At 38.1% G+C, this 18715-nt stretch overlaps 1 protein-coding gene across 1 annotated transcript; it reads left to right on the top strand.

Annotated features, from left to right (window-relative positions):
- Nucleotides 1-1731: 1731 nt before the first annotated feature.
- On the top strand, nucleotides 1732-15268 carry LOC149289515 (interleukin-12 receptor subunit beta-1-like). Its single transcript, XM_089490558.1, has 10 exons — nucleotides 1732-1870; nucleotides 2925-3091; nucleotides 5568-5676; nucleotides 8139-8249; nucleotides 10542-10682; nucleotides 11198-11374; nucleotides 12265-12351; nucleotides 13122-13277; nucleotides 13803-13946; nucleotides 15069-15268. Exons 1-10 carry the CDS (start codon nucleotides 1732-1734, stop codon nucleotides 15266-15268), a joined length of 1431 nt encoding a protein of 476 aa, XP_089346684.1.
- Nucleotides 15269-18715: the final 3447 nt, after the last annotated feature.

Raw genomic sequence — 18715 nt, 5'->3', positions numbered from 1 at the left:
AAATTCTCTACTGAATCAATAGGCAAAAAGTGCCACATAAGCACTCTGAAATTTTGCGGAAATTCTTCCCAGAAGAGTGGAAGCATTTCTCCTGGGGGAAGACCGCGCTTCCGCGGCCTGGAGGATTCGGGTGTTGACCTGGAGAACCCGAGAAGCAGCACCTCTCCCAGAGTCCTCTGGGTCAAATTCAGAGTGTACCCACGTATGAATGTAATGGTCAGATGTCCTGATACTGTTGTCTACACTCACTGGCCACTTTATTGGGTATACCTTGGTTTGACACCATTTTGCCTTCAGAACTGCTTTCATTCTTCATGGCATACTTTTTTTTTTTTTACAAAGTGCTTGAAACATTCCTCAGAGATTATGGACATGATGGCATCAAGCAGTTGCTGCAGTTTTGTCTGCTGCACATCCATGATGCAAATCTCCTGTTCCACCACCTCCTTTAGATTGAGATATGGTTACTGTGGAAGCCATTGGAGTATAGTGAACTCATTATCATATTCAATAAACCAGTTGGAGATGATGTGAGCTTTGTGACATGGTGCATTATCCTGCTGGAAGTAGCCATCAGAAGATGGGTACACTGTGGTCATGGTCAGCAACAATACTTAGGTAGGCTGTTGCGTTTAAACAATGCTCAATTGGTACTAAGGGGCCCAAAGTATGCCAAGAAAATGTCCCCCACACCATTACACCACCACCAGCAACCTGAACTGTTGATAGAAGGCAGGATTGATCCATGCTTTCATGTTGTTTATGCCAAAATCTGACCCTGCCATCTGAATATCGCAGCTGGAGTTGAGACTCATCAGACCGGGCAACGTTCTCCCAGTCGTCCATTGTCCAATTTTGGTGAGCCTGTGCGAATTGTAGCCTCAGTTTCCTGGTGTGATCTTCTGCTGTTGTAGCCCATCTGCTTCAAGGTTCGAGGTGTTGTGCGTTCAGAGATGGTATTCTGCATACCTTTGTTGTAACGAGTGGTTATTTGAGTTACTGTTGCGTTTTCTGTCATTTCGAACCAGTCTGCCCATTCTCCTCTGACTCCTGATATCAACAAGGCATTTTTGTCCACACAACTGACCATCTCTGTAAACCCTAGAGATGGTTGTGCGTGAGAATCCCAGTAGATCAGCAGTTTCTGAAATACTAGACTGTCTGGCACTGACAACCATGCCATTCTGATGCTCAGTTTTAACTTCAGCAAGTTGTCTTGACCACGTCTACATGCCTAAATGCATTGAGTTGCTGCCATGTGATTGGCTGATTAGCTATTTGTGTTAACAATCAATTGAACAGGTGTACCTAATGATGTGGCCAATGAGGGTATATTGTGTATTTGCCCTATAATTTTCAGTAAGATTTTGGGAATTCTATGCATATATGTATATATGCATGTATTTACAAATTAATATGTTTTGGTCAGCCCAACGACTTTACTGACCATTGTTATAGTAACATTTATACACTTTTTAAAAAATCATTTTAACATATTATTCATGTTCATGGTTGGACTATATATTTAAAAGTGATATCAAAAGAAAACAGTGTCTTTGAAAAAAAAAAAGGTGCGAATCATTGTAGAACAAGCTTATTTTAAAAAAGCTCCAGGTTTTTAGGTACAAAATACCTTCAGTAATGGAAAGGGTAAGTTCCATGCTAAAAAAATAATAAGTCTATGGTTTATCATTTAGCAACCATCGAAGCATCAGTACTTGTTACGACTTTATGGTTGGGATACCAACCCATTACATGATAAAAGAAGATGATATTTATTTGAAAGAACCTATTTCCCTGTGGGTGGAAGCAACCGAAAATGGACAAGTCTACAAATCCACAAACTTCACAGTGATACTGGAAAATGCAGGTAGGTTTTTTTTAATTATAATAGTTATAATTCATGGGATAAGTCCTGCCAAACTCTGCCATTGAATTTCACTGCTGTGAATGAAATGGGAGACAAAGAACCTGAAATTATTATACATTCTTGCTGTCACAGATCACAGCTACTCCTAAAATGCAAACTAGAACAATTTATTTTGACCAGATTTTAACATGTCTCCATATACTATTTTATTAGGGTTGCCACCCTTGCCAACTTTCGTGCGATTTAAGAACACAATCCTGTGTCCTCCAGCTCAGGAGGAGTTATTATTTAGGAACACAATCCTGTGTCCTCTCTCTAATAGGGACAGTTTAGTTGTCTCTATTTGCAGCTGCCCTTGCTGATCTGTTAGTCAGTCAAGCATGAGTACAGAGCATGTGAAGCAACTAGGCTTCTCCAGAACTTCAAACAGGTAATGTGTATGCACTGTGTGGGTTAAGAGAATTGAATTTACAAACACACAGTGCTGTTAGCAATATGGCCTGCATTTTACCACATCACACTACAGTTAGTGGCAGCTTGGTGTATTTCTTCAGACCCCCTTAGTGGTAATATTACAGCTGTTTATATACTGTGCAATCAGCTGTAAAAAAAGGTCTCTGGGTAAGATAAGGAAGTCAGGTGGGAAGTGGGAGGGAGTGATGTGAGATGGGAATAGGGTGTGATTGACAGGTGTGTGGAGGGCGAGTTGTGATGTGTGATAAATGTGAAGGAGTGAGGTGTAGTATGGCTGTTTGAACCCTTCAGGTCTCCAGGCACTCTCCTTTTTTTCTAGGGCAGGAAACCGGTCTTTAGTCATGCCCACTCTCCACATGATTCCTCTCCCTCTTCCAACGGATTTAATGCTTTCAGCATTAGTCTATTTGCCATTGCATGGCTAACTTTGGCTCTTCATCCATACAAGGCCACTCACTCAGTGGAGGGGGAGCTTAAGGTAGACTACCCTGGGAAGTTCCAATGCATCAGTATTTCTGCATATCTTATGAGGACTGGGCTATGCTGCTTCTATGTAGGGTTTTTTTCTTATCTGTTTCAGTGAAGCTGGATCCTCCGGAAACAAATAATGTTCAGCTTACTAAAGAGAATGGCTCTGTGACTATTACATGGAACATAGTGGATCACCTTGCTTTGTCTCAACCTTTCCTAAAAAATATTCAGTATAAGACAAAGTATAAGAAAATGGGGTATTCAGCATGGAGAGAGGTATGTTTCAAAATAGCAAAGCAAATACTTGGGTCTGTTATGTTGAGGAGAAGCTGTTAATTGATACATATATTCCCTAAAGGCCCATTACCAAACACACTAAGAATCCAGTCAACACATAAATCATCATGTAATATTACTTCCCCAGAAAACCAGCACTTAAGATGTGATATTACGTAAGAATATTTATCAGGATTTATGTGGTGAATCCCTTAAGGTCAGAGGATGTAATATTATGTGCCCACAAAACCAGGACTTAAACCCAAGGATGAAATATTACGTACTCTGCTGTTATCACTGATAGGCAGGACAACTGCAACCAAGACACGCCAGCAGCAGCACTTACATACATTGCTTAAGATGCCAATCACATGCATGTTGCCAATGTGATAGCTGTCTCACATAATTGAGAGGAAGTGAGGCAAAGATAGCGAGGGGGAGTACAACTTTTTATTTTTACTGTTTAGCTGATTGGTCACTGTGTGTTCTATCAGAACCAACATTAACTTTTTCAGCAATTTGACTGAATGTTCCCACATGGCCAGCCTTAGCCTCCCACGTGTATCAATGAGCCTTGGCTGCCCATGACTCTGTTGTCGATTCGCCATTTTTTCCTTCCTTGGACCACTTTTGAGATGCTCTAACCCAGTTATCACAATTTGGCCCTTTTCAAAGTTGCTCAGATCTTACACTTGCCAATTTTTCCTGTTTCTAACATATCAACTTTGAGGATGAAATGTTCACTTGCTGGCTAATATATCCCACCCGTTGATAGGTGGTCATAATCTTATAGCTGATCAGTGTGTGTGTGTGTGTATATATATATATATATATATATATATATATATATATAATAGATTTTTTCTGTTAGATTTTTCTTTTATATATTTTTATACTAAATTATCATTTATTTACACATCTGAGCTTTCTAGGAAGAAAAAGTTCTACTTCTAAAAACCCAGCAGTTAATTTGTGTGGTTAAACTAAATGATATAGAAGGAAATTATGCTTGAAAACAAGATAACAAACGCGTAAAAAAAAATACCCTTAATGGGCATAGGCTCGATTCAAAGACCTGTCTGATTAGTTTGATTTAGTGAAGGAGTTGAATTGCAACCCGTGAGTTTGAAAGTGATTAGCAGCATGATTTATACAATACAAAAATGTTAACAAAATTGCAAAAGAGCAGAAAGAATGGCTAAAGTAGATAATCAGAAAAGGAAAGCCAATTACAGCAAAACAAAGCACTTTTTTAAATACTTTAATGACAACAAATAAAAAATAAAACTCTTGGCCCACTAAAATCTGAAAATGATAAGCAAAGATCAGGAGAAGGCATATATATATATATATATATATATATATATATATATATATTAACCCCTTAGGACCAGGGATTTTCCTGGGTCAATGAACAGAGAGATTTTTCCATTTTTGATATGTGGTTGTTTAAATGTAATTTTATTCTCTGTCATTTCACGTGCCCATATAAGTTATGTAGTTTTTAAAGGACAGTTAGAGGTTTCTTTGGATCCCAAATACATATATAACGGCATTTTAGTTTTAAAAATATCGGTACATACAAAAATAAAATGTTTTCCCATTCATTTTGTCAGTCTGCTGTATGATGCTGCAATAATATACCCCAATTTTTTATACCACCCATGCATAGGTTTGTTGGGTTGTTTAGTGGTAAAAAGGCCAAATTTGGGACATGGCATTTAAATTTTTCAACTTGGAATTTATGTATCTGGTCATCTTGCACCCATATCTTTTTTTAGACATCTTTGACCATACAGTTTTGAAAACTAGACACCCCAGGGTATTTCCAGTGGTGGTGGTGTTAACATTTTCCATGCACTTATTGTGCCACCACCCTTTGTGGTAGTAATTTTTGGTATTTTTTCACACACATACTTAAAAGGCCACAATCGGAAAGTGCCCTTTTCAGTTTTTCTGGCATCTGTTTATATTGCACCCATATCATATTTAGGATATCTTTAAAGTTGTTGGTTTTATCCTGTCAAACCGTATATTTTTGAATGTGGTGTCTGAACTGGATGCCAAAAATTATTCACAGTATACGTATAATAAAAATAATAAGAAAAAGAGAAATTAGAAAAAATAAGCAAAATAATACAATTTTTTAAATATACACAATTATATTCATAACCACCAACCTAACACCAACCCACTCATCCTAACCAATTGCTCACCTAATAAAATAACAATAACAAGATATCCACACAAAAAAAAAGAGAAAAAAAATCTGAGCACTACAATGCACTGATCAGAGCAATCAAAGCAATAGCATGGAAGAGTCAAATGAAAATACTTTTTTTAAAAAGCTTTAAAATGTAAAAAAAAGTTGTATTGCATTATTCTATGTATAGATATTCATACTCGTCTTTCCTGTATGTTGAAATATTTGTCACTGTGCTTCTCATCAAAACCAAATGTATTCTTTATTTTTTAGGCACTATGTGACCTAGATAAGACAACTTTATCAAGATGTGTTACAGCTGAAAATGATTTGAATATTTGTACAGGTACAGGGGGCAGCAACCAAATGAGCCTAGACACGGGTACAATTATTCTAAAAAAAGAATTATATATATATATATATTTACTCACAGAGTCCATTGCACACCATTCCATGATGTCCTGATGAAAGTCAGTAATGACTGAAACGTCGACTTGACTTTGAATAAAATGAAATTGTCTATTTAAAGACCTGGAGTGCTGACCATCTTTTTGAAAGTGTTTTATATATATATATATAACGTATTGGCCCGATTACAAGCCGCACCCTTATAGTTTGGTGCTATTTTAAAGAAAGATTTTTTTTAAAGAAAAAAATACACATTAGTGGAATGGTAAAACAGTATTTTATCTAATGAACAGGAATACATGCATTTTAACATTTGTGGTACCTATTATGCAGTTAGCATAAGTTAATTCATAATGCACCTTACTTGTAGATATGCCACTCTGCACCCCTGCTTTATGCTCCCTAGATATGCCTTATACCCCCTATATGCCACTCTGCACCCCCAAATATGCCTTATACCCACTATATGCCACTATGCCCCCTAGATATGCCACTCTGGCAGCGCTGCAGGGGGACCTCCTCTCTGGCAGCTGGTGAACGTCTGCCGATGGGTGTAGAAAACCTCCGCTGCTGTCAGCACTTCCGCTGGGGCTTCTATGATGGAGCACCGGAAGGTCATGTCACGCTAGCGCTCAGTCATAAAAGCCCTAGCGGAAGCGCCAGGCAGTAGCGGAATTTGCGTTCATCGGCTGCGCTGCGGAGGACCTGGATTCTAAATAAAGAATCTTGGTAGCTAATGCTAAAATTGTAACCCTTTCAATGCCAGAGAAGGGGGGGGTCCTGTTATTAGAAACAAATAGTGTTGGTAATGTTTGATTAGCACTAATCAATGTGAAATGTGGTGCAGTGTGCACCCTGTTTGAGGGCGTGTGATGACACATCAGACAGAGGACAGTCTGTATTGCATATTGGCAGAGAGATCTACATGTTTGGTTTGGGACAGGGGTGTTGCTAGGTCTCCAAAAGATCCAAAGGATATATATATGTGTGTGTATATATATATATATACCGTATTTGCTCGATTATAAGACAAGGTTTTTTAATATCCCTTGTCTTTTATTCAAATAGAGGTCTGACTGTAAGACTAAGCGCTGCTGGAGAGCTGGATCCTCCTCTTTGGCCACCAGTGAATGTCTGCAAGATGCACGCAGACAACCTCCACTGTCTGCATTTTTCTCAATCATAGTTTTTATTAAATATGAAAAAAAGTTTAGATGTAAATTAATATTTACTTATAAGTACACAAAGCCACTGGAGACTTGTGTTTACCATTACTCTGTTATATGGATAGATTATACAGTCATGCTGAATAGAAGTGGAAACTGCAATGTAAGACAAGAAATGTGATTTTATTTTTAAAGATATTTTTAAAGATTTTTTTATACTTATCTTCCGCTTTTCCTGTCTTCTACATATACTGCTTTGAGTGAAAGGGGAGCCAACATCAAGGAAGAACACAGATTTACCTTAAGGGCTATCTTATGACCCATACCATGCATGGGCGTAGGAACCGGGGGGGACGGGGGGATACATCCCCCCCAGTAACTCATGCGGGGGGGACCGATAATTAAGAAATCCCCCCCAGGGCCAGGGCAACCGATCTTACGCGGTCCCATCATGCCTAGGTTACAGCATTTACTGGTTGGATGTGTAAGTGCTGGAACCTAGGCATGATGGGACTGCTGTTAGCAATCACACTCCTATCATGCCAAGTCAGCCAGTACATGCTGAAACATAGCTAGCTGCCCCCCTTGTGTATTGATGCTGCCAGCAGTATGGGGTCTGCATATCACTTACAGCCACCCTGTACCAGCATGTACTGGCTGACTTGGCATGATAGGAGTGTGATTGCTAACAGCAATCACAGTCCCATCATGCCTAGGTTCCAGCATTTACTGGTTGGATGTGTAAGTGCTGGAACCTAGGCATGATGGGACTGTGATTGCTGTAGCTATTTTGTGTCTGTACTAGTTTTTTGGGTGGCATATCAGGGGAGCAGAAGAGAATATCAATAAGTAAGGCACATTATGAATTAAGGAGGGAACTTAAAATGGTTATTGGTTTTCCAAATTTCTGTTTATATATAACATATGCTGAATAACTGCATAATAGATACCAAAAATGTTACAATACATATATTCCTGTTTTACCATTCCACTAATGTTTATTTGTTCTTTAAAACATTTTTTTTCTTTAAAATAGCCCTAAACTTTAAGGGCGCAGCCTACAATCGAGCCAATACAGTACATGTGAATCTGCCTATGTAGACAATACACAGGTACAACAAAACACACATGCCTTACAGCAACACAAGATTAAGTTTTTAAACATTTGAAACACTGTATCGTACTATTGAAACGTTCTTTAATGAATTTAAATGGGTAAACTGTACATGACTAGGGTATCAACTGAATAATTTGTTTTGTGTTTCCCTAGAAGTTTGCATTCTCTTCCTAGATAAGCACTTGGCACACCAAATTCGTATTCGACACAGATACAGAGAAGGAATATGGAGTGATTGGAGTGACTCTGTATTTGTACCAGCAGGTAAAACTCTAAATGCTATTGTATATATTGAATTTCAGAATGTAGAAATTAAGTCTTGTTTTTTACAGTTATTAATAGGAAAGTACCGTATGTTCCCCAAGTGGGAATTTCCCGCTTTTAGAATCCCCCACCTCCTTAAACTTCATTGATGGGGGTGGCTAATTCCTATCATACTTAGTGATGAAGGAGAGTATGACTTTGTACTGGCTCTGAATGGAATGTAACGTGTTCCCTTTCTCAGGTGGCCATGATATTCACATGAGTAGTTCAGGGGTGTAACAATGTTCCACAACATTAGTTTATCGTCCTTGGCTTGTGTAAAGAATGATCCTGGAGAAAACTTTCAAATAATTTACAATATGGTGGGATTTCTGAATAGGAACTAACCTCTCTCTCTTTTTTTTTTTTTTTAAAGATATCGGTCATAGCCCAAAGATAAACTATTCAATTGGAAAATTAACTCCAGGAAAGAGGGAGCTCAGTTTAAGATGGCAGGTAAATTTACATGTTTAGCACAAGAATACATGTGATAGATATACTGTATTTCCCCATGTATTAGATGCGGATGCGCCTTATACAGTGGTGGTAGATTTAAATTTTTTTTACCAGAAAGGGGACATGCTGCTTACCTCTGTGTTGTTCAGCAGCATCTCTTGATCCGTCGCGGCGACACAGGAACCCAGTAGAGTCACGTGAATGTATAGCACATCACATGACTCCGCTCAGTTCCTGTTCAAGCAACGCAGAGGGAAACAGTGGCCCCCACGGAAGTCTGCAAGCAGCACCAGAAGATCTGCAGTTCAGGTAAGGGTGGGAGAGTAAATGAATGAATATATGTGTGTGTGTGTAAGTGAGCGATAGCATGGATCCGTTTGTAGGGGGCACAGGGAGGCTGAAATTGATGTGCATTTACTGGCTGTCTGAGCATGATAGGAATGTAATTGCTAACAATCGCTAGCAGCTAACATCAATCACACACATATCATGCCCAGGCAGCCAGTACAATAACTTTATGTAATATTTTTTTTTTTTTTATTTCGGGCCCCAAAATTAAGGTGCGTCTTATACTTGGGGAAATACGGTAATACTATTGTTTCCAGCAAAAATATAGCATTGATAATTCTCCATTACCTAGTGTCAAAATGTTACTCAACTATTCTTCTGCTTGATGACAACAGATCAGGCTCAAGCCCTAGTGCATTGTCAGGATCCCCCCAGACCCTGCCTTTGTGCTTCTACACAAAGAGGTATTAGCAGTCATAACAGTTGTAATGTCTTGTCCAAGGTCATTTTACTAAAACATAGATGAGCAAAGTCTCAGTACATAAAGAGTCTGCTCAAGGTTCATTAAGTAAAACAGGAAACACTTGTAAATAAGATCAAAATGAAAGCACTCACATCACTAAACACATCAATAAAGAAAGCTTGCATATGAAAGTGCAAGCACAAGGCACAAAAGACCAGCCTGTCTGGGTGTAATCACCGGTATATAAGATATCATAAGTTGGAAACTGAACTAGTGGGTACCATAGAGCCAAGCCAGTCGAGTTAGAGTCCCTAGTTTGTTGGTTAATGTTAATATGTTAATAATTAATAATGTTAATAAACCAAATAGAAAGCAGAACGCTTTTAAGGTAGAGCTGCATATAGTTTCTATTATAGTGTTTAGGATTAGCCATTCATTGCCCTGATGAAGATATATCAACATAATGTGGATTAAAAAAAGTGTTCATGCCCTCTCTTGAACCTTATAAGTGATTTGTCCATTACTTTTGCTGTGGTAGTCCTAAATTACAGTTGAAGGTTAATCAATCTTTGGATTTACCGCAGAGACAGCATGATGTTTCTAGAGACAATATGCATACCTGGGACTATGTGCATACCTGGGCTCGGAGTCTCAGTGTTTTTGCCCCCATCTCAGGGTGAATGGGCAGATTTTCAGGGTCACAGTCTGAAACTAACTCATTCCTATTTTACACTGCTGTGATCAGAGTCTCCCAACTGGTACTTTTGCTCCCAGTATGCTATAGTTAATCTCCATGCTTGAATGCAAATTGGTGCAGGTTCCATGAGGGCCAGTATTAGAGCCATTTGGGTTACATATGTGGTGGGTCACTATGTAGAATCTTCACAATGGGCAACTAGTATTGTAAAATTCTCAGGGTCACCTTATTTGGAAAGTATAATGTGCTTACCCACTTTACATAGCGTACATTCTTTACCTACAGAAGGCTACAGAAGAACAAGGATATGTGGAGTATAACATAAGCCTAGAATTTCTTTCATGCCCAGGAGTAAAGACGCATTTTAACATAAGAGATGATCATCTCATTACTAATATATCTGGAGCACCCTATCAACTGACAATGGTGGCATTTAATTCAGCCGAAAAGGCCCTTCCCTGGTCCTCCGTGATTAAAGAGGATGTGACAGGTGAGTGCTAGTACTGCTTTTATACAACAAATGGACTGTGCTGATAAAATGTTTTACTTAAGGCAGTATTGTCACACAATAAAACATTAAAAAGAAGTAGAAATACAACTTGAGGCCTTCTCTATTCTCTATTATTGTCCAAAAATACAATTATTGTTGTAAAACTCTAAACTTTATGAATTACCCAGTAGACTCCTCACAATCTTTACCAGATCTTAGCATTGCAGCAAATTCAGAAGTGTGTACCGGTGAGACTATAAAGCAGTCTTATTTTTCAAACAGCAGGTCACAGTCACAGATGTGGTGGATTTTTTTGTCATCTGAGGCCACCATGTGTTAAGAATTCATGACAGCAACAAGTGATTCATGGAACTAGATGATTACGCACATCCTTTGTACTCACGCAAAATGCTCACAGATTTTAGCTTAACATTATTCATAGGTACAGAACCTATAGCAAGTTTCTACTTTGTGTACGAAAATATTGAATGCACTAATAAGCTCTATCTATTTAGGAAAACCTTTTGAAAGTGTAAATTTGTTGGGAAGTAGTGAGTTGCGAGTGACATGGAATAAGGAGATTACGGGAAAAGCCACATATTGTATTGCCTGGAAGTTAGCATCAAAGGAGGGGATGTCTCCCAACTCTTTATCAGGAGACTATGAGGACAAGGAAGCAACTATAATCACAGGTAAATAGAGTTATATCATTGACAGATATAGGCTAATTTAACTGAATTTGTTTTGGGTTGTTGCAACTAAAATAATAACGTTCATCATATAAAAAGAAAGTTTATGGTCAGAGTATGATGCATCATTGTAAGCATATCAACACTCAATAATTGATGGGACTGTGATGTAGCAGCTAAAATTAGTGACAGGAGACACCAACTGATCCTGATGTCAATGGCGCTATCATGACAGATTTGGCCAGATTGCAGATTAGGTGGAAGTGCCAGCATGAAGGCACTGAAATACAGATTACATGAACAGTCCACCTTGGGAATTGTGTATCTTTTTTTAGAGACTGGGTGCTGATTCCATGACATTTACAAAAATATAGAGGCATCAACTGTAAAACGCAAAACGGTTAATTTTTTTTAAGACATTATGTATTTAGATGCAATGTCATAAAATTGCCTGTTGGTTTAATGGCCAATGTCAATACTTTTGTCCATAAAGTTTATGTACTTTCAGTTGCAGTTGTGGCAACAGACAAAAAAAACTATAACAGCTATCCCACAGACCAGTTTATTACTATTCAATTTACTAAATTATCCGCAAACCCTGAGTATAGAACAAATAAACCTTTTGAATTTGATTTATGCCTATGCATTCAAGGAGGGAATAGTAAATCTAACTCTAAACGCTACTGGTAGCTTGGTTTTGGTTTAGTAATGTCACTGGGATATGACAATATACGTTGACCCAAAACATTGGGTCAAAAAAATAAATAAAAGGAAATTCTGATTTATGGCTATTGTAATACTTAAACTTTTTCAGTCTCTGCACATAGATTTAAATTTAATAAGCAAAAAATAAATAACATCACATTTGTACTATCTGTTCATCTCCATTACAGATTTTCAACCAATGCAATGTTACCAAATCATGGGACATAAAATTGGCTCTACGCAGTGTACCATTGGAACAACATACTACTTCAAACGTAAGTATCCCTTTAATGTACCTGAAATTTTTGTATTAATGTAAAATTTGATTTAATTCAATAACTAATCATGGGAAGGGTTTGGGCATTAAGTCACATGTGCATCAGGATTTACTATTGCATCTATAAAAATGGCCCAAATAACTTTAGAACATCATAGTATGTTTGAAGGTTTTTGCATTGTCATATGAAGATAAGGCTGCTAAAATGGGAGATAAGGCTGCTAAATGATGGCCTGGACTCTTCCCTGTCAGCAGGACCCAGAATCACTGGAAAATATAATAATAACGGTTACACTTAACAGTGGCAGAGTTCCAGAACAATTGTTTAGAAATTTCCTCCTGAAAAATTAAATAATAAATAAAATGTTATTAAAAGTACCCATATGTTTTACTAATATACATAACAATGGGTTTTGACCCTTTGCCTGTACTCAGGGAATGTTGCTTATGTTTACATATATGAATACATATATAAAAATGTATTTAAGTAGAGATAGAAAGTATGGAGGGACCTGCTCCCCAGAGTGGCACTATAGTGTTACATGTTAACATCTGATACTATAAACCAGATGTTTATTTAAGTATTTAGTCATTTCAATTCGTTGCAAACCCTTACTATGAATTGGTTGCGTTTCACTTGCAAGTTCACATGTATATAATATACCTAATATACAAATACATTTAATAATATTTGTTCTTGTGGATTCATTCCCAGTGATTCCCTTTAGCATTAAAATTGAAAATACAATGATGCCGATTTTCTTTTAGCTTCACAAACTATAGGGCCAGGAAACCTTACAGTAATGAACCTCACAGCCCACTCTGTTTTAATGAAATGGGAAGGATTTGATCTTCGTGAATGTCAAGAACTAATGGAGACTTGGGTCATCATTATCACAGACACTGAGAACAATGTCACAATAGGTTAGTTGATATACTTTTACAACTTACTACCTTAGAATACCTTAGTGCCTTTGACTAATTATGGTTTTGTCCAAATTCTCCTAACAAGCAAATCATATTATTAATTTACATACAAAAGTAGATAAATATGTGTTGGGCTGCACTGTATAGTGTTCCCTGGGCATTTTGTTTGGAAAATATCTATTTCTTACATTACCGGGCCACCTGGTTGGAGTGTATGTTGCTAGCCCTCCAGTGACCAGAGAACCCCAGAATGTCAAAGACGCATGGAAAACCTTTTAATGTATAATTTTATTTGATAAGGAAGTGATTTTCTTCTTTTCCCATCAACCCTTGCTTGTCTGACTGAATGCTTTAGACTATAATTCGAACAGCACAGCAAGCATTTCTTCCTTTAATTTTGAATAATGGCTCTTTTTTAGATGTAGTCTGAATTGTGCCGTGTAGTGTTCTATCACTTTGAGAACACTCATACCCCAATAACACTTACTAATGTTTTATTCAATACATTTTTCCTTTAAACAGAATATAATAGAAATACTTCTGAAAACCAATACCTTGTGCAGAACCTGACTTCAGGAAGCCACTATACTCTGAAAGTTAAGGGGATCACTGTCTTTGGGGAGGACAGTGGAAGTAGCCAAATGTCTATCATCACACTCACAGCAGGTAATCAGCAACATTTGACATAAATGTATAATGTGATGATTTTTTGTATTAAGTGTTTACTTATAGATAGATATATTTTATCTACAGTATGCAAAACTCAATACCATAGTAAGAGTTTACATCTGTTCCACAAGGATGTTAACAAGCTAAATATTTTATGTATGTATGCCTACCTGCACAATATAATCCATATGCATTTACAGGAAAGGATTTAAGTATGTTTGGAGCCAAAAACTACACAAACACAGTTTAAATAAATAAAACTGGTCAACAGGAATGGGCTAGCCTAATGGCCCACAGGCCTGTCCGATGGTCTTTACAAAGGCACTGTCTGACCTGGACCACCAACTCTCATCACCTTCATCCTCAGCACAGCTGGGGGTTATGGGAGTTTTAATCCACAGGCACTCTTCAGCCCATTTGTAAATATATATATATATATGTGTTTAGAAAATGTGGGTGATTTTTTAATTTGCAGGAGGTGTGGCTGATTGTGCCATAATCTCTGATCTATAACTATAGTTTAGGTAACAGAACAAAACTCATATCTTCCTTTGGTTTCTAATACCACTTATATGCGGATGCCACCCTATTCTATTGCTCCTCTCCCGAACTTTCATCCTCTCTTCTAACTCGTCTCAACTACTGCCTTTCGGGAATTGCATCATGGGTCCACAATCCCTGACATTTCTATCACTGTTGACAATCCCACTATCCAACCGACAGACCAAGTTCACTGCCTTGGTGTCACACTTGCCATCTCCTTCATCCCTCACATCCAGTCCCTCACCAAATCCTGCCTTCACCTAAAAATAAAATCTCCCAAATCCGCCCATTCCAAAATGCTAATCCATTTATTGTGATATCCCACTAGGATTATTGCAAGTCCCTACTAACTGGTCTCCCCCTCTCCCTCCTTTCACCGCTCCAATCCATCCTCAACACTGCATCTAGAGTAATCTTTCTCTGTCACGGTTCCTAATCTGCCGCTCCACTTTGCCAGTGACTTCATTGGCTTTCCAGAACCTTCAAATTCAAATTCCTGTCCCTGACCTACAGAGGCCTTAACAACTCTTATATTTCTACCCTTCTATTCAAATACACCCTTAACCACCCTCTTAGTTCCTCTCATGACCTTCATCTCTTCTACCATCATTACCTCTTCCCACTCCTGTATCCAGGTTTTCACACGTGCTGTGCCCCCTTTCTCTGGAATTCCCTTCTCTGTTCTGTCAGAGTTTCAAAAGCCCACCACCTCAGGCCGGGAACTATTTAGATTTGTATTTGATGCTCCAGCCTGTGGCCCAATAAAAAACAATTAAGAGGTTTCCCCTACCAACTGGTGTTCCCTAAACAAAAGCTTTATCAATGCTGTCCCTTGGGCACACCAGTCAGAAGGATGTGTACGTTTCTTCCACCATACACAATGAAAGCGTGGTGCCAGTATGTGTCAGAGAAGAGATGTACCACAATACATAATCAATTATAAAAAAACATGGGAAAGGTGTATCAAGTTGATCAATGTTTACAGCCATACCATGTGCTCAGCAAAACCAAGACAAGCTATAAAATCTTTACCATGTTAAATGTACATACTATACAAAAAAATAGCACAGGAAGCCCTTTGTTAAAGTTCCAGCTAAAGTTTTGGTGGACATTCATTTTGAGCAGCCTCCTCTTCCTGCAAATAAACAAAAGCTAAAAGTAAAAAAAATAAAGAAATATTGGTAGACATTTTCCTTGTTCAACCCCAACTAATGCTGCCAATAAAAAGCCACAGAAAAAGTGCAGTCTGCTTTAGAAAAGAGATGAGGAGAGACTCTATGTACCACTACCCTTTCTGTCGGTCTCTGCCAGGACTCAACAAATGCGTTAAAAAAAAAAATCTAATCAGAAAATCCTAAACATGGAAGTGTTGGTGGAAAAAAAAATATTACTACACTAACTTTGGCAAGGATTAGTAGCCAAATGGCTACGTTAAATATATATATATGCATATAGCAAGTTGCACCCTGTAATTTCCACAAAACCATAAACGCCTATGGATGTGAGGAGATGCATCTGAACACATTATGTTTAGTACCGGTATTTTCTGCCATTTCATATAACCTGTGCAAAAGTCTAGATTTGAAATGGGAAATCTCATGGAAAAATTATTTCTTTCTTTTAACTGCAGATATGTTGGATTACTTTCCCTGTTCAAATTGTTTTGGACAATGATAATAAAATCCTGCTTGTACAATTAAATCCTTTCCTCCATAGACTTTAATTAGTCAGAGTGTCAGGCTCCTTAAAACCTTCATGACAGTCTATGCCATCACTTTATGTGCGCACCATTATCCACCAATTAGCAACCACCTACGTAAGGCAATCACTGTGTTTGGTTTATCACAGAGATTGGTGTGATTTGCTAATCACATGGCACACTAGGTGTCTCTCTGCCTCCTTCTTCAGTGTTCCCTCAGTGATGCCCTTTTTTCCAGTTCATTTGTGGGGAAGTGGGAATTTTTTTTTTGGTAGGGAACTTGGGCTGCCCCATATCTCTACTCCCAAGGAACCTTCAGCTTTCACCCTCCCTCCCAACATTCAAGAAACATCTCAAAAACCCACTTCTCCAGAGAAGCATACCATCTTAGCTGCTAGAACTTCCTTGTCATCGATACAACCACCACACTACCTTTCTCTGTGCCTTATGTTTGTCACCCCATTACCTCAAGATTGTAAGCTTGCGAGCAGGGATCTCTCCACCTAATGTATCGGTTTATCTTAGTCTGTCAATTCTTGTCTTGTCATACCCCTTGAATTTATGTATTGTATTAAGCACTGCGTAAACTGTTGGCTCTATTTAAATAAAAGATAATAATAATAATAATAAATAATGCATTTAACATAAAGCAACTTGATTTGTGTAAACATTTAGCCTTTTCTTGCAGCTCTAAACAATGATATGCTGTGGCCTCTGATTATGGGAATATTTTTTGGCATTATATGTACTGGAATCATTTGTTGCTTTGGCATAATAAGGTAAGGCTCTTATTATATTTTGAAGAAATGTATTTTCCTGGTTTCATTTTTTGTGTTGCAGTATTGTGTAAGTGGCGGCATGAGGAAATATGTTTTTCCTAATGCCATCTATTTTTAAAGTGATTAGCAAGGTCTTGAGTATTGAAATTAAAGTACATTTGTTTGATGTGATGCTGGGTTATTGTATAAAATGAGAGCATGAATTAGTAGTGAGAGAAAGAGAATTAGTGGAAAACAATGAAAGGTTTAATAGGGATCAAGAAGGAGTCCAACACCCCATCCCATACTCACATGCAAGTATACATAGACATTCATGCTGACGTGCACTTATACGTAGACATTCATGCTGACATGCCCTTATACATAAACATTCATGCTGACATGCCCTTATACATAGACATCCATGCTCACATGCACTTATGCATAGACATTCATGATTACATACACATTAATGCTCACCTGCAGCTTTAGGTTCAGGCCTCGGTTTTACCCAACGTGACCTGCTGCATTCCTGTCTTCCTGTGCCAGTTCAAAACTGTTCGGAAAGGGACCTTCTGACCAGGGGCATAACTAGAAGCCTCAGGGCCCCGGTGCGAGAATCTGTTAAGAAAAACATGATTTTTATACAACAATCTACCCCCTCTCCTCCTCTTCTCACACTATCTACCTCTCTCCCCCCTTCTCACACTATCTACCCCTTTCCCCACATCTCACACTACCTACCCCCTCTAACCACCTTCTCACACTATCTACCCCCTCTAACTCCTTCTCACACTATCTACCCCCTCCCTTCTCACACTATCTATCAATTTCTGAACGACTTTGAACTGGCATGGGGAGACAGGAACAAGTGGTTGCTTGGGTTGCCTGGGCCCCTTAGAGAGACGGGCTCCATTGCAGTTGCAACGCATTTAGTTATCCCACTGTTTGGGCAGGTTCCTAGGTAAAGGCAGTGGGTTCAAGTCTGGTAAAACAATGGTTCAGAATGCAGTACTGATGTACCTTAAAGAGAGGGAGACATGATGTGCTTAATGCTGTAGAGCAGATTTCCAGGTCATTGGAGTATGGCAAGTTGGAAGAAGATGTGATTTCCTAAATAGTCCAGTATAGCTCTATCTGTCCACTTCACAGTAAACAGAAGTAAAGACATGATCCTTGGAACTACATGGCTGTTCCAAGTAGAAGTAATAGTAAAAAGGCATTTGTTAATAATCGTTGGATCAAAATATGTTATTTCCCCATTCAAGTGTTATAGTAAGCCGAGCATTCGAATATAATTATGTAACTATAATTTTTATTTAGGTTAACTCCAGAGTTTGGAATAGTATTTTTTTTATGCCTAAATGACCCACGAATCATTACTTCTTTGTTCCACTTGGGTCAGTCCAGAATTTGGAGAGTAAATCTCCTTGTTTCCACAGATCTTGTTTTACAGATCATTTATGAGATTATGTAAATAATCATGTTTAATAAAGAAAATAGTTCTAGGAAAAAAATCTGGGTACTTATGATAGTAAATATTTCAGACTCAAAATATCATTGTGTCCTGCTCTTCCGGATCCTAACGACAGCAGTGCAACAAAGTTTGCTTCAGATGAGAAGAAACAAGTAAGTAAAAAATAAGCTCCCACAAAGTACCATAGTAAACTCTTAAAATTAAGATTGAGAGACCCTTTTACATCCATATCTTGTTAGAGGCTTACATAACTAATGTACATGAAAACAATAGAATTGGCCATAGGGCA

Source organism: Sceloporus occidentalis, unplaced genomic scaffold (genome assembly GCF_023333645.1).
Source record: "Sceloporus occidentalis isolate IW3139 unplaced genomic scaffold, rSceOcc1.0.p SCAF_45, whole genome shotgun sequence".
In the NCBI taxonomy this organism is placed as follows: domain Eukaryota; kingdom Metazoa; phylum Chordata; class Lepidosauria; order Squamata; family Phrynosomatidae; genus Sceloporus; species Sceloporus occidentalis.
Note: the sequence above shows the minus strand (reverse complement) of the source record. Positions and strands in the feature narration are given on the sequence as shown.